Source organism: Eucyclogobius newberryi, unplaced genomic scaffold (genome assembly GCF_026437365.1).
Source record: "Eucyclogobius newberryi isolate DKJ021-1_F unplaced genomic scaffold, fEucNew1.0.hap1 SCAF_8, whole genome shotgun sequence".
In the NCBI taxonomy this organism is placed as follows: Eukaryota; Metazoa; Chordata; class Actinopteri; order Gobiiformes; family Gobiidae; genus Eucyclogobius; species Eucyclogobius newberryi.
In genome coordinates, this window is record NW_027316500.1 from 14,662,332 (window position 1) to 14,679,874 (window position 17,543).

Here is a 17,543-nt window from a genome sequence, read left to right on the forward strand (position 1 = left end):
AGTGACGGTCCGGGGGTCCTGCTGCTGGTCCTCGCGCGTCTGCACTGGTCGGAGGTTGCAGATGGTGATGAGTGAGAGGAGCGCGCGCCACTCGCACCTCCAGTGACGCTGTTACTGCGCAGAGCAATCCAAGTGGGACGCAGCGCGGCGCGTGTTCGATGGCAAACGGCAGAATCCTCTGGCTCCTACTGCTCACGCTCCACACCCATTAAATCAGTCACTATAACGCGTGGTGAGGGACAATAATCCTTTGGAAATGAGATGCGTTCTCTCAAGAGGTCTCCCAAGGCTCTCGGCGCCTTCTGCATCACGCAGGAAGCAATCCTATGTTAATAACTGCGTGGGGTCGAAAATAAATCATGGTTGAATGGTCAATATTACATGCTGCACGCCTGCACCATCAAACATCCAAGTAACTAGTTCCCTGACCATGACCATGATTCTGGAATTTGCCTTTTCTTTTCTTCTTCTTCTTCTTCTTCTTCTTCTTCTTCTTCTTCTTCTTCTTCTTCTTCTTCTTCTTCTTCTTCTTCTTCTTCTTCTTCTTCTTCTTCTTCTTCTTCTTCTTCTTCTTCTTCTTCTTCTTCTTCTTCTTCTTCTTCTTCTTCTTTAAGCAGCCTATTTGAAGTAGTCAATTGGTTCAAAATTTCACACAATTCAAATGATGTAACCCAAACAATAACCTGGAGGCAGTGGCTCAGTGGGCAATCCAAACTATAATTTGCACGTTGACATTTTATAGTTTTAAATAATTACCAAACAAACGGAAATAATCCGTTTTTACAATAAACTGAAAGCTTCAAACTCAAAGTAGAACATTTTGGCAACAATATCCAACTGCACAAATGGTAACTTTGAAACGAGTTGAAAATGGATCAATGATTGTTTACTCACAGCTTTAACTGTGTCATGTAGAACTCCACCATCTGGGTCACTCCTGGTGTGTCCTCAGTGCACACCAAGTCCTAAAACCACCAAACAGCAGTGTATTTCCATGTGTAAAACATAATCTTATTGAAAATGAAATAAGCGAATCTAAAACATACAAAGAGCCCCAGTATAAAGCACTTGAACTCCACTAATTCTATTTGGTCTGTACTCCACAGGGAATGACAACCAAATGCTGTCTTTGTCCCAGTGCCAAGCCAGAATAAACAGAAAGCGGTGCATCGGTGAGAAAATGACAACACTGAGAGATGCAAATGACTTGTGAGAGCATGTGGAATGGGCAAATGGGGAAAAAACTAAATCTAAAACGTATTTTAATGAATACTGCTGTTTTTATTATGACATAACTGAGATAAGCAATAATGTATTCAACCTTTCCATTTTGTTTTTGCTAGTGCCTCCCTACTTTAAAAACAAATACGCCTTGAAGAATAGACTTTTTAGTATTAACAAAGCAGCAGAACAAAACACTGAGTTCTTTTTTCAATTTAAATGAAAATTCAAATGTTGGGGAAACTCACCTCTAAAGCAAGTGCAAGCAGTTTCTATTATTATTCAGATCGACTGCGCTGAAGAAACCTATCTCCAGTGGACAGAGTACAACAGCGAGCTTTGCGTCGAGGACCAGCGTTGTCTTTCAGTTTTAAGAGAAGTCATATGTCCTCTTTTCTGTCCGATTGGTCCAGCAAATTCATATCTAGTTTTTAATTCAATGTTGTTTCACTATCGGCTCCGTCCCTGTCATCCGTCTCCCGAAGTACTAAACATTCCATCTATCGTTTCATTGTTGGAGTTTGACATCCCAGATACAATATTTTATGTATATTTTAAAGTCAAATGGAACGCCGATATTGAAGAGCCTCATTGATAATAGGACAGTCCTTAAACACTTGATAGAGATGAGCCACTTGAAAGTCCCACTGTTTCTCCAACCAGTGTTTTTATGTGAATAATGTGCAATTTGACATGATGTTATATAATACATTGACATTTTTCCAGCTGAAATCTTTCCAAAGATGAGAATTTCAGTATTTATTTTTTACAAATCAAACAATACACGGAGAGTCAACAAGGTGTGACCTGATCCCATTTTTGCATTAACTCAAAACCACACAAAAACATGAAGAATAATTGTGTACATATTTCTAAAGACAAACTACCACAGAAAAATCATTAGTCTTATGTTTACCAATAGTTTTATTGACTGGTAAATGGATTGGTCCAGCCCAAGTGTCCTTGTCTTTAAACACGCTGAAGAGATTTTCAATTGTAATCCTTTCCTTTTTAACTACATTTGCATATTTCATCTGCATTTTTACACACTATAATTTGTCGCTGTCAGTGATTTTGATGGAATTGGCTTGTGAGAGCCCTCACAACCATGACAGATTAGTCTGGTTCTAGTGGACCACTTAACATTTTAACACTTTGCATCACTAAGACTGTCATGATATAACTATGTGGGTATTTTATCCAGCATTCTAAATACTTTAATATTTTTATTCCAGTCTTATTTGTATATCAGGTAGCATTTATTCATCTCTAAATTGAATCATAAATACAAACACTTCCATGTGATGTGACCAGGCATAACATTTTAGCCTCTGACAGTTGAAGTGAACATTTTCTCTTCAAAGTTTAAAATAGCAGAAACAAAGGAGCGGTCATGTTCAGGATCCCCCAAACTGCATCTTGTCAAGGGAGTGTGATAATGGGTGTTTCATCATAAAAATTGCACTTGGGCCATAGACCTTTAGTCATTTAGTCAATTAAGTATTTATTTTAACCATAGCCGAGAGGAGGTTTGGAGTGAATTAGCTGGAGATTTGTGATTCTTTGTGAATTTATTCTGCTATTTGTTTCTTTTTTACAAACAAATATGCAATGTATTAGTGTACTTATTTTGCCAGTGCACTTCATGTCAGATATGTAGTCGGATCATAGTGAACGTTTGAGAGCTTTTGTTAATACCTTCTCATTTAGTCAACTAATTAACATTTAAGTCGACCTACAAAGCATTTACAGCCATATAACTTGTAGCTGTCAAAGATAATGCCATGCCTAATCTGTGTATAATTAATTTGACACCAACTGCAAGTCCATGCGATCCCCATGTACTTTTGTTGTGTGTCTTTTGTCTTCCGTCTTGTGTCTTGACGCGTGCCAGCCATCTTTGTTCAAAGTTTGCCTTTTTCATGGACATAAAATTATATTCTCTACGTACGTTCATTGAATCTTCATGTTTGCTCTGAAACACGCAGAACAAGGAACAAACCTCCAGACCACACGCATCCATCTGCAGTGTGCGCTGTCACAAAAAGAATAAACAATCTCCCAAAGTGCTACGTTCTACAGCGCACAGAGAGAAGACGATTATTTCTGCTTCTTTTCCGTGCAGCCGGAGTCACATGAAGCAGATACCTGGTGTTACATAGCATGGCCTGTATTTTCCTCCTCATACATCTGTCAATCATCGCTACCACAAGAAACAAAGGATATACTTACTTCTTTAGGTGAAGGACAGATATAAATGCACACAGCAAAACATAATGACAAATAGGTTGGGCAAAGCTTTTAATATGAAGATTATAAATAAATATTAAAAGATTCAATTCAATTCAATTTATTTTTGTAACACCCAAACTCACAACAGTAGTTGCCTCAGGGGGCGACAGTGAAGAACAGATGAACAATGTTCATAGGGACTTGGCATTGTCCCAGCATGTCCTTAGACAAACGTCCCAAGCTCCCCTGTCCTTAAACCCTCCTTCTCGGCCAGGAAAAAACTACCAAACGTCTTTGGGAAAAAGTATAAACCTGGAGGAGTTCCACAGAGAAGGAGAGATCCGACTCTCTCAGACGGACAGGCGGACGTGAGACAGACAGTGGAGCTGGACCCACTCAGGAGGAGAACCAGTTCTTCCAGGCAGATGAGGAACCGTTCATATGGAGTAGAGACTGTTTCTCCAGGGACTTGAGGAACATCTGGGTCCACAGGTTAAATTTCAACCTTTTGATGATGGTTTGCTGTTAATTTGTGTCGATTAAAGCCCTAAGCTGACATTGACATCAAGTCCTCCTGAGTGGAGAGAGACACCTCAGGACAATAAATCAAACTGTTGAATATTATAAGATGTACAGTTGCAAAACAGGGGCATTAATAGTTAATCCAGCCCCAAGGGGCCAGTATAGAGTCCTTATGTTTTACATAATGAGACTGACGGATCAATGAAGTAGTCTTTTCAATGAGTAGACATGAGTGTGAATGTAAGGGGAAGTATACAATGTCACTGTAAACATAGCAAACTGTATGTTTACAATGTTTATTTTGAAGACGTGCCAACACAAAGAAAACTACAATGAAAAATATGTTCTAAACTATTCAAGCTAGTGATAGGATATTCAAATCAAAAATGCAGAAAGAAGGTATTTAAATGTATCCAACTAGTATGCTCACAACCCCTTTATATTCACGTGCAATTGAGGCAAGTGCTTGGCTTTAAATCTGCTTTTTCGGACGGTGACGTGAAACTGATCTTGACCCCCCAATCACAGCCAATCAGAACACTGCTTTTAGCTCTCACTTCCCAGAACACACTTTTACAATATACTGTTTGGGAGAAAACACAAAACACACTAATTTAAAATGCACCTTATCCTCTTATTGAAATCAACCAATATATGCATTTTTAATAGAAGCCCAGATTCCTGACAATACAGTCACATCTTAAAAGTTGTAAATACCTTGATATGCAAAGCCTAAATAGAGGACTCTTAACCAGTTTTGTTCATCACAACCAAAATAATCTGGCTCTGACAAAAATACAATGACATAAATACAAATATGTAAAATCATCACAAAAATTGGTCCCTTTAATTATTACTCATATGAGAGAACAGCAACATTTCACTTACCTGCTGGTCATTGCAGACATTATGTTTATATATGTTCTGATTAATCAACTGATAAGCCTGATTCAAACCTTTTTTTAGTTTTCAGTTTTCCTGATCCGACATCTTAGTTTTGACAGGAGCGTGGAATGGGGAGAGAGAGTGTATTGACAATCAGCAAATGGTCTAGGCCTGAAATTGAACTCACAACGTTGTAGTGGCAGCAACCACACATGTGCAACGCTCTTAACTTTATAACTTTTTTACAAACTCATGCAATATAGTTAATAGTTTGGTATGAGTAGTTAAGAGTATCAATAGTCAATCCATCTTTTTGTCATGTGATTATTCTGATGCATTCTGTGTTCCCAGACATTTGTAGATGGCAGTGCAGCATGGCAGGGTTAAGTGTCTGTCAGCTGGCTGTCTGACTCGACATCTGACTCTACATCTGTCTCTTTTCAGACGCACATGCACACACACACGGACATGTGAGCCCCTGGCAGGATAGTGCGGAGGATCAGGAACATGAGCGGAACATGCCAAAAATACCACATTTCAATGGGAATTATGCATTGGACTTTGTTTTGATTTACATAAGCAGCATGCATGTAGCTCTCAAAGCTCTCAAATCAACATGCTTGCATAATGTCTATGGGATCAAGTGTGTACCGGCAAAACTCACACAAATTAAATATGGCAGAATCCATTATTTAGTTTTGTTGACGCTGAAATTGGGTGTCATGTACAGCTTTCTCCCATTGATCCATGATTTGTTGACTAATGCATGAATCCTGAATAAACATGTAGTTCTAATTGCAAAGTTTAGCAATGTTAGGAATATTTAGAGTTGATTATGAAGAATTTATATGAATATGTTTATGCATTGTTGTACCTGGAAGGGAGATCTTACTAAATTATATTTTTTTATAAATTTAATGTCAGATTTGGATCTAGTGTCAGGTGACGCTGTGAGGCAGCAGTGGCTTTAGGGCACATTGCCATTGTGTTCTTAGGCAAGACACTTCACCCACCTGTGAAGTGTCCATGTACGCTGGTGAATGGGAGTGTGTTTTATTTCATTACCACGCGCTGTCCCAATCAAATGAACAAATAATAACAATAAATACAGCCGCAAGCGGCAATGATCGGCCACCGCCACACCGCCCCGCAACGCAAGGGGAGGGGGGGGCGCCCCAAGTTTCCTTCTTTTATTACAACTACTGCCAAATCCGTGGCGCTGATGATGTCCCACTCTTGAAGATGAGTCTCACCAAGATTTAGGGTGATCGGGCTAATGCCCAAGGAGAGGTTCGTAAAAGTGTAAAGTGTAAGCATGTTCAAATTTCAGAGATTTGGTGATTTCCCATAACATGTTTCCCATAACATGTCATCGCTACGGCTACGGCGTAACAAATATGACTTTTTTGATTGAGATGCCAAAATGGAATTTCGTATCAAATTCTAGCTACAGTTTGGGGCTTTGCCACACAAACACCATGAAAGATATCAAAATAATTTGGATAACTTTTGATGTCTCAGTCCTCAACATCATTTTCACCAAATTTCAGCTATTTCGAGCCAACTCTCTAGGAGGAGTTTGTAAGTACAACATTTGGGAAAACTCCTGTGGCATGCTTAGCAAATTTTGATCCAATATGGACAATATTTGGTTGGGCGGACAGCATTGCCATAATATTTTTTACTTCCCTTGTCATCATCTCATTGGTTTCATGATTCTACGATCCGATTTTTTTGGGGCCTATTTCTTATCGCTAGATGCTGACAAGCTAAATTTTTTAATGTTAGAAAAAGGAGCCAGGATGTAGAGAGCCCCCCATCTGCATTTGACACAATTGACTTACCTGTATAGAATGTTGTGATGTCATCTGAAACCCTCCAACACTGTTTGACTTACAGTGTGTATGCAACTCAATATGAGGTGTGGAAATCAATGATTCTTCAGCTTGGATCACACAGTATTGATACCGTGCTCTTGATTGACAGCACATACTTGTATGTGACATCCACAAGGACTGCTGGGCTAAAGATAGAGTTCACCTTGAACGTATAACATGGAGAACACAATAGTCAGTGATGCTTAAGGACTATAATTGTGATATGGAAACATAATTACTGCCTAATTGATACCTGACAGAGTAATTCATGCTATATTGCTTTGTGCGGGTGAATAGCAGCTTAATGTTGGACACCTCAACCTCAATAAAGATAGTCAGCCTTGCCATAGTCATCTATTGCTTGAGATATGGGTAAGTAACATTGTTTGAAATACATTTAAAAAGATAAAGTTACCATGCAAAAAGACGACTTATATAGGGGTGTAGAGAACATCAGTCAATGTTTGAGAATGGATTACCAATTATATCTCATATTAAACCAGAAGATTGCCCCTTTTAGAACAAGCTGTCTAAGAACAGAGCTAAATAACAGTAAGTAATTAAGACCAAGACATTTTCTGCATTTATTTCACTTCTTCCTCTTTATATAATGCATTGTGATTGGCTAATGTCAGAGGCATTATGCACTGGAAATATAATATTTCCAATCTTCGACCTGAGTGCTGTGCTTCAATAACCAGGCTTTTCACAAGATCAAGCTAGTTTCTCCAATCCTCATAGTGTGGTGCTTCTGAGCTGAAGCGGACATACAATGGAAGAGGTGGCTAGTACTTCACAGGGTGCGTTTTGGAATGTTTAAATGGGCCTGTACGGTTCACTTTAGTCTGCTCCAAAGCAAACCAATGGGAACATGGCTTTAGACTGTTTAGACCACTCACACATTACATTCATACTGAAGCAAGGTGAGTGTCTTGCTCAAGGAGAGATGAAATGCACTGGACTGTACTTTTTAAGACAACCACATCAAAAGCACAGTTTCAGCTATGCTGCCCTTGAGCACTATCCTCTAGTTCCTCCTACATTCCCTATCAACAATACATATTTGAGTCTGTAGTCCAGACCTGGGCATTTGCGGCTCCAAGGGATCAGGCCCTTGGCCCTCCTCAAGTTTTAAAATAATTGTTATTCTTTCCATTTATTTTATTGTTTTAGTGCCATTAATAAAGATAACATGAAATTATGTTTTACAGAAAAGTGCTTATAATGATAAGAATTTATTACACTAATGATCGCGGTCTTTCCCTCGCTTGGATTTGAATATGGCCCTTGTGGTCTTTAGTCCGTTCATCTCTGTTCACATGACTGTCCTTTTCTACTCCAGTGATGACTGAAACCCCCACCACCCTTCTCCTACTGCCTTAATATTGATTTATAACCTTTTGTTGGGTAAAGCAACATTTTCTGTGAAGCTCTTAGAGACAACTGCTGATTTTGGGCTCTTCAAAAATAATTTGATTTGATGATAACTGAGAACTATCAACCAATAATACAGAAGATAAATAATGATTATTTATCAGGAGTAAGATGTGTTGATTGAGATTAAGATAAACTGGGCTGTGCAGATTGGCCACATTTAATCTGGCACAAAAGAATGTGAGAGAAAACACGCACGATCAGGCAAAAAGACTGAATTTAAAAGAGATCTGAAAGAGATTTTTCTGTAGAAACAAATCGAAATTACTATTCAAAATAGCATTTCTTGATCTATTCAGATAATGTCTGTCAAGGTTTTATGGTAATTAGATGCTGATGTTTAATTCATATCATTAAGAGACCATGACAACACAATAGTCAAGGTTGACATAATACAGATAATACAGATGAAACGTGTCATGTATTAGTGTGTATTTGGTCTGTGTTTGCTTTAAGGCACACACGGCAAACACAGTTTGACATGTGTTTGGTGATGTCAGAGGGCGTAATTATCTCTTATAGTGATACATTAAGTGTATGTTCAGCTCACACATAAACACCTGGCTTCATGCTAACTGACCTCTCATACAGATTCCCTGTAGCGGATCAATAGCAGTAAAGCGCTGCAGTGTGGTGCCAAACGCACATTTTGATTCCCTTACTTGCCTTCAAGGACACGATATAGGGCTTTAGATAATAAGTGCTGGTTACGTTTAAGACGTGTAAGATTTTAATTTAGAAAATAGAAAGGATTTCAGCTGCATTTAGTGATTCAATATTTACATGCTTTGGTGACTAGTTTGATCATTCATCATGTATTACACAAGGCCAATAAAGTGTTGATTTTTTAAATAACTATTGCACATTTAAAGAAAATCATCTGTTTTAATATGGCAACTTGTTGTTTCATGTTCATTTATTATGTTAATTATACAACATTGCTAACAACTTCACATGCAACTCTTAGCACAAAGAAGTAATAAATATATATTTCTCATCCTCACATCTACTGTCATAAATTGGCCCAAATCAAAATTCAGGGAAAGCTTTTGAGAGAATATAGCTTATCATCAAGCAAGGGGGAGGGTTGTTGGCACACGTCCTTGAGTCATCCCTGAGTGATCACCACAGGCACATGTAATGCATTTATATTTGACTACTCCTCTTAAGGCAGAATAAACAGAGATTGGTTGTAAGCCAGGCTAAAAATATAATGTTAGTAGAACTGTGTATTGAATCTTTATAATGACTGTTGCAGGGCAATTGTATACATGCAAAAGGTGCTGTGTGTGTAACTATCTCTGTATGTACTAAACATGTACACAAAATATTCCATTAAGGATTATCAAAGTGAAAAAATAAAGAAAAAATAACTTTTTGAAGAATACTGTACTGTCTTTTAAGGTTTGATTCAAGCAACAACAACCAAATGTTTTTGCACTTATTTTTGCATAAACATACTTACGGGCAGCAGGACTTAACCAATCCTTTTGTGTCGATAAAAAAAACTATAAACCTCTAAAACTGACATTGACCTTACACCATTCAATCCTCCACATCCTTCTGAAGGACAGACACCACAGTATCTTAGAGCTTAACCTTTCGCACCATATATAAAACTATTTATTTATCTGTGCAAATACACAATATCAGTTGAGGCAACTCTAGATGTAAACAGTGATCCAAGACTTGTAACAGTCTTGAAAGGTAATTACCCTTTACTTGTTCACAATAACATTCATTTGTGTTTGTTTATGAGGTTCCCCATTCGTTGAAAGAATTTGCCAATCTTATTCTCCTGGTGTCCATGTGCAGCGTGGTGGTTTTCAGTGGACGCTTCCTTTGGACCTTTGGAAAGACTTTTGTCCTGAGCCTGTCTGCTCCCATATCCAGAAGCAGAACGCACTGGCTGTATTTTGACAAAGGAAGGTTCATATCTGCTGTACTTTTTCGGCTCAACGACACTGTATTCCCTCCTCAAGCTTCCGGACTCGTAGCTAGGCTTTGAGCTCCTGTCAGGAAAATTGTGTTGGGTCTGACTGTCATATTTGACATCCTTAGAGTGTGGGTAATACCGGTGCTCCTCAGTTGTAAAGCGGGGCTTCGACGTTGCAAGCGGGTCCTCGATTTGTTGATTTCTGTAGCGTTCTGAGCTTGTCCTGCCTGCGCTCTTTGTGCTTTGACGAAGTTGATTTCTTTCTCGTGTTATACTTGTCTCATCCTCTAGTGTTAAGGTATTTGTGCTTCCTCCTGATTGGACACTATCCCTTCCCAGAGTCCCAGATGCTTCATCTTTCCTTTCATGTATGTTCAATAAGGACTTTATCTTATTGGAGCTCTTCTTAAAGAGACGCGGCTTGTTCGTAGCATTGTCTTTGTCATTTGAATGCTCTGAGTTGACATCAAGAGCTACAGCAGACAGCGCTCTTGATGGCGCCTCTTGCCACATGTGTCTGTCTGGACTCTTGGGGGCTGTTATGTTTTTGACGTCGTAATGAGAGATCGATCTTTGATCCTCATTCAGCGCTGACAAATAACCTCCGTTGGGTGCATTAATCCCCATCGAGCTTCTGTTTAACTGCATTCTGGCAAAAGGCGGGTACAACTGCTCCTCGTGGGTGTAATTACTGTTAGAGCGGGGGTCTGCCACACTGTGTCGTTTGTGCCAGTTTTCCGTGAACATTTCAGGATTGGTCAATATGGGTACTCCTTTAGGTCTACCGAGGGATGCAAAATTAGGGTAGTAAGTGTTTCGGGCAGGAGTAAAATTATCATTGTCATCCAACATCTGGAGGCTTTGTTGTCTAAAAGAAAAATCTTCTTTGCCCATCCTGTCAGCCGCTGTTGGGCTCCACTGCATTGAAGAGTAGTGCACAGCCGTGTTTGGGGACAAGCGTTCAAGACCAAATGAAGAATTGTTCAGCTCTGCCTGCTCTGGGATAGTTGACCTCAAGACAAGAGAGGTTCTCATCCTCCCCTGCTTGAAGGCGTTGACTTTGCCTGCTGGGTCGAGCTGGTCTAAGTAATCACAGGACTCTCTGAGGTGAGTGTCGGTGTTTTTGAGGTACGATTCAATCCTCCATGTGCGCATGAAGGCCTTGGAGCTCTCTTGGGTTGGCGTTGTTGGCTGCATGGGAATCAGCTTATCTTTATTGTTGTATGTCTGGTGTTTGTTTTGATGGAAATTGTCCATTGCAGAGTTTTTCCCAGAATCGCCAGAGACGTTCCAGTTGCTTCCTCTGGGGCGTAAGTTTGGAGGAATATATGCGTCTTGTCTCTCGCCTGCGTAGCTGTGCCGTTTTTTATAGTTCATTTCAGGGGACATAAGGGCACTAATACCATTCTCAATTATAGGTCCGGGTGGTTCTTCCTCATAGTGACCTTCCTGTGGTTCTAGCAGGCCTATACTCCTCTTTCTGTACACTCCTTCCATTGTGTGTCTTAAATGGTTGCCTCTTTCCATCTTGGGGGCAGGATTAAGTACAAGTTTGGTTATAAGGGGCCGTCCTTGTTGTCCATTGTGAGAAACTGAAGGAGCCAGCTGAGTTGGAACAGTTGACCGTGCGTAAAGTGTTCGAAATTCCTCATCAAAGGATTTCACCAAATGCCCTTTAATGACTTGCATCATACTGAGATTGATCTTCTCAAAGGACCACGCGAAACTGTAAAAAAAATAATAAACACACTATTATAACAATGTTGGTTTGTCAGTGTCCATTTAGTCTACTTTGTTGTCTGTTTACCTGTAGGAGCCATAAAAAGCTGTACAGCAGTCAAATAAGAGAAATCTCTGCTCCATTGCACCATGAAATTTTGCCCCTGATTGACAGAGGTAATCCTGACCTTTAACTGTGCGCACTCTCATATTCTGCAGACAGAGGAGAACAGCATAAACCATCACTGTCAGATTACACATGAAAGCCATAATCATTGAAAAGCTATAGGTGTGATGTTGTTATTAGGGCTGAAACGATTAATGATGAGAGTGACTCAAGGAATTAAATAACAAAAAAACTTGTATAATAATAACGGATTGTGTTCTGCGCTGACCTGCAGCAACTAAAGCACAACAGAGGAGAGAGCAGCGCATTCTAAACTTACAAGTGTGACTGGGAAACGTAGTGTTGTTGTGTGAAAGAGCACAGAGGACCGCGCTTATGAAACAGAACGTTTGCAATTACTGGGCAAAGACATCGAGGCTAAAGTGAAAGGCACACAAAGATAATGGGTACTTTTGGGCTAGCTACAACCACGCCAGATGGGCAGGGGATACAAATGGTTAATCATCATTATCATTTTGCTCCAAAATACAACGAAATATTGATACTGGCCACACAGCAGCCATGGACGGAGAATGATGAATATTTTAATTCATTCATTAATTCATTCATTTAATTAATTGGCGCATATTGTTAAAAGATTACCTGGAGATAGAAATAGATAGTGTGTCGGGATACAACACCTCTGGACACAGTTTGGGATCATTCTGCCAAAATTACTCGATTTATCGAAGAAAATGATCGATAGAATACTTGACTACTAAAATAATCGATAGCTGCAGCCCTAGATGTTATTCAAAATAATGTCTGTTCAGGTGAATTGTTGAGTAATGCGGAAAGACCAGAGAATTCAAGCGATTTTCCCACAATAAAAGAAAGCTCCAGCTCCACCCAGTACACACGACAAACCAGGTTGTGGAATGAGACACAAGGCTAAGAATTTCTGGCATCACAAAACAAACTCATGTGCATGTGGCAAAATAGATTAATTATTAAAAGTTAGTAAGTGAAGACCAAATCCCAAACTATTATAAATACATACCCTGAGCTGTTGTATCCTCACGTCTTGACTTTCAATCATTGAAAGGAAACCCTTTAGATTGAAATGATCCAAGAGTATATAGACAGCCACTCCACGTAATGAAGCCTCTACTATTTCTTTAAAAATATCCACATCTGTGAACTTATCCATGACAATAGCAATGACCTGCAAGGAGAAGAGGAGAATAACTCTCTGTGACATAAGCATTTGAAAGTGAACATGCACGACACACATAAGTACATTTTCAAAACATTGTCCATATTTAGCCAATAGAAAATACATTCATAAATCTGTGAGAATAATTTAATTTGCTTATTGCCTTTATGGGTGATGGATTGAGCAACCTTTGCACTAGTCAAAGGCAGAAGAATGTGGCCTGCAGCCACTTCATTGCAGTTTTTATTTATTTTTCTCTTTTTTTTATTTTTTAACAGCCTGAAAGTTGATTCCCATAAAGAGCATCTCTACGTTAGATTTGAATTATTTAAACTGCACTTGCCCAGCTGTAATTAGAGGGAAAGCGGCTTCAGCTTTGATTTGTCAGGCATAAGTTTTAATGTTGAAAATTCTCGTTACACCTGATGTTCTCAACAACAGTTCTCTCTGTAGAAGGCGTCAGCTGTGTAAAGAATATGGCAATATAATTTACAAGCAAGTGTATGCATTGTCTGTAAGTTGCCAAACCAGATTTTAACCTTGCTCATTGGATGAGCAGTGCCTGGAAGGGCTAAACACCTGACAAAGTTGCACAGTGAAAAACACACTTCCCTAATGTGAACACTGTGGGAATATACACTGACAGCTTAGGAAGTCCCTGAGCCAATTTACAGAACAGAGCCCACGTACATAAAGCTGAGTGTGGTTGTCTGTACCTGCCTGGCATCCCGAATGTGTTTCCGGATCACCTCTTTGATTGTAGGATTGTTTTGTCGTGGCGGGTGAAACAGCAGATCTATATTAGTTTGAAGTTTCTCGTGTCGGATATCTGGCCATCCTAAGTCCAAATCTGGGGTGTCCACATCTGAGTGCATGGGCCAGTATGTCCCAGAGGATGATTGGGTGTCAGTGTGATTATGAATGTGGATTTCTTCTATTTGAGTCGGGGTTTTGTGTAGCTCTGCGTGGGCTGTGATGAAAGCAAGCTCTTCTTCTGAAAGGAAAGTCCCCACACGTTCACCTTTGAGAAACTCCAAGTAACTGTCCGGACCGCCGCTCAATAGGCGGTCAATAGCCAGCCGATATTCCTCCTTATAATGGGGCTGGATGTAATCATCAGTTTTAGATTCTCCTCTCAGAGAAGACAGCAAGGATAAGTCTGAAGAATCCATTAGCCCCACGTTTCTTTCAGTCAGGCCTGTCAAAAATAATGAAAATCAATAATGATCAAGGAAGAAGAGCACAAAACAAATATTCACTGTACAAAGACATCCTGTCTTCTAGTTTAACAAGGGAGGATAAATGAAAAAGCAAAACTAAGTTGCATAACCGCACTGCAATATTAGGCTTGTCACAATAAAAGATGATACTCTGACAATAAACGCCTTATTACAGTTGATATAGTAATTATGGCGACAGGCCTATGCATGTAGGTAATCTGTGTCTGACAATGTCTGAATATCACTGTAAAACAAATAATCAGAGTTTAAGTTAACCACAATGACTTAAATTAAGTAATTTACCTGTATTTGTAAATAGAAAGTAATTTGAATTGCCTATAGTTTCAGTTCATGTTTGCAATGTAGATAAGCTACTTTATTTTATTTTCACATACTTAATTTCTTCTAAAATCTAATGTTTCAAATTAATGTCAAACTAGTTAGTACAGAGATAATTTACAGTCCATGTGTTAGGCAAAATGTATGTGAATGTATGTGAGGGTGAATGGTTGTCTGTAATGTCTATGTCTCTGTGTTGGCCCTGCGACAAGTTGGCCACTGTCCAGGGTGTACCCCGCCTAAGGCCCAAAGTCACTGGGATAGGCTCCAGTCACCCGCAACCCCGAAAGGGAACAAGCGATAGAAAAGGAATTAATGAATAATTTACAGTGGCAGCTACATTAAAACCATATTAGCCAACACATTTATGTAAAATGTGATTGAAATAACTTTAACAGTATTAGCCTAAGGTGAACTACCATGATTTACCATGATAAAATGTGGACTATATTCTGAAAAAAACTATACATACAACCACTTTTTTTCTTTAATTTCATTCTTTGCCTCCTGCCTGTGTCTTTGCATGTCATTACAGAATAGTACACGTGCATACAGTTACATTCATTGGAAAACATGACGTCACACATAACATGCCAGATCATGAAAACTACTCATGAATAATAGAAGGTGAACCAGTTTGCACCGCATGAAGGAATATAGTTAACAGCAGTTAAACAAGGTACAAGTTTCATAAAATACAGCTAGTAGACACACCGGTATATGCAGTTTAACAGTCTTCATAGGAGTGTTTTTTTAATCAATAACCGGCCAAGATTTGCATGTTAACTTTGTTTATTGAATAGCTGGTTTATTTTTGTGGGCAACAATGAATAGGTCATGAATCCAGCATGTTTCCTCCTGTCATTTGTCTGTGATTGAATTCTAAAGCACAGCCTGTCTATCAGACCAGTGCAGTTCACTCCGTGAGGAAGTTGCTCTGGGTACATAGTAGAAAAAGCTTCAGTTGTAGTCATCTGGACTCAGTTAGAAAAAATAGACGTTTCGACTCTCATCCAAGAGTCATTGTCAATAACAGAATTTAGGTCGAGAACTCCGATATTTATACTCTTCTGTGGTAAGTCCAGCCCATTGGGCGGAGCCTTCCTGAAGTAGAAAGAGTTGTTTGTTTCAACAGAAACTCCCCCCTTGTATCTACCGAGCTATCCTATTCAGAATTTTAATGGGCTATTAGAATCCTCTTTGTCTTTGTGGGACCCTGGCTCAACCACCCTGAGTACCTGATTAGCATCTAAATGTCCTGGTCCTCTACCTTTCCAGGGGTTCAGTATAATAATAATAATAATAATAACTTTTATTTATATAGCGCTTTTCAGTGACCCAAAGACGCTGGTATACCATTATAGATACCAGGAAGATTGAATCTTAGCCCTCCATTCCTGTTACTGGGTACATAATAAGTTGGTGCCTGACATTTTAGCTTGTGTAGAAGTTGCTTAAAAGTCGACCTCATTCAATTCTGGTTACAAAGGTGAGAATGTTTTCGACACTTTGCCATAGCGATCAGCATGATGGCTCTCATGTTACAGTTTCTTCACATTGACATGGTAAACAACTGAAACTGTCATGGTTTTATCAATAACGTGTTGTTTGAATGAGAACCAAGTACATTCAAGTTGACGTTGTTTTTATGTAGGACATGTGTTGTGTTGTCAGTGTTCCCCAGGTAGATTACTTTTCTGTTAAAATGTTAATGCATGTAATCTATCCTTACCGTCCGGTCCCGCAAAACAACTTTTTAACATGACAGTAGCTTTAAAAGTCTAACCCGATCATTATAGAGCAGAGGTAACTTACATTTAGATTTTGAACTCGCCAGACTTCTCTCGCTGCCTTCTCGATCTCAGTATGTCCTTGTTAGGAAAGTCTATACATCTTTATGTTGGCTGTGTGTATAAGAAAGCAGTCTGCCAGCCGAGAGAAACAAGGACAAGGAGGTGTCTGAACATGATAAGCAGTCTGCAGATAGAGGGTGTGGGCTCCAGTTTTGACATGCAAATGCGGTGCTGTTTGAAAGAGGCTCTGAGGCAGTCATAAACCTGTTTGAGACGTTTGGCCACGCCTCTCTTTCTCTTCCTCCCTCGCTCACTTAGCTGGCTGTCTTGGTAGGTACAAAGTTCACACTGACGAAAATCAAGATAATAACAGACGTTAAGGGCCTTTGGTGACTACTTCCTTCAGGAGCAGCACGAATCACAAGGCAGGCTGGGAATTTACAGACTGAAGGACAAGTGTGTGTGTGTAGAGACAGAGGAGATGATCTGAATAAAGAATAATCTATTAAACAAATGATTAGTAAAACAATAGACTAGTATTATTATTGGTTTATTTGGTGTGGATAGTGCATGTTAATGTACATACATGATACACATGCTATAAACACACCTTTAGCCATCTAACTGTCCTACATGAACTCTCTTTCACATACCATACTAGGGCATTGGAGGCAAGGTGGGTGAAGTGTCTTGCCTAAGGGCCCATTGATAGTTTGCACTACCGCCCCCCTGTGGAACCTGGCGTTCCAGCAGTCTCCCATCCAATTACTAACCAGGCCCATCTCTACTTTGCTTCCAAGATCTGACGAGATTGGGCTGTAACAAGTTAGCATTCCTTTGAAATATATTTTAGGTTTTGTGTCTCATTTTAATTTGGTAATTACATCTTGATTTATCTGACTAACCACGAGGTCACAAAATATGCTTAGGTGCCAACTGTGCATGTGCATGTGGAAATATATAGCATTTATTTCTATATTGGCTGATTTGTTTCAAGAACCTGCAAGGTAAAACTAGCATCATTTTGTTTCAATGTTGAATTT

General features: G+C 39.4%; 1 protein-coding gene across 1 annotated transcript; it reads right to left on the reverse strand.

Moving 5' to 3' along the window:
- Positions 1-9,144: 9,144 nt before the first annotated feature.
- On the reverse strand, positions 9,145-16,730 carry fam83b (family with sequence similarity 83 member B). The gene is made up of 5 exons (XM_072437300.1): positions 16,523-16,730; positions 13,865-14,346; positions 12,993-13,157; positions 11,915-12,039; positions 9,145-11,833 (listed from the first exon to the last, which is right to left on the reverse strand). Exons 2-5 carry the CDS (start codon positions 14,318-14,320, stop codon positions 9,910-9,912), a joined length of 2,670 nt encoding a protein of 889 aa, XP_072293401.1. The 5' UTR covers positions 14,321-14,346; positions 16,523-16,730; the 3' UTR covers positions 9,145-9,909.
- Positions 16,731-17,543: the final 813 nt, after the last annotated feature.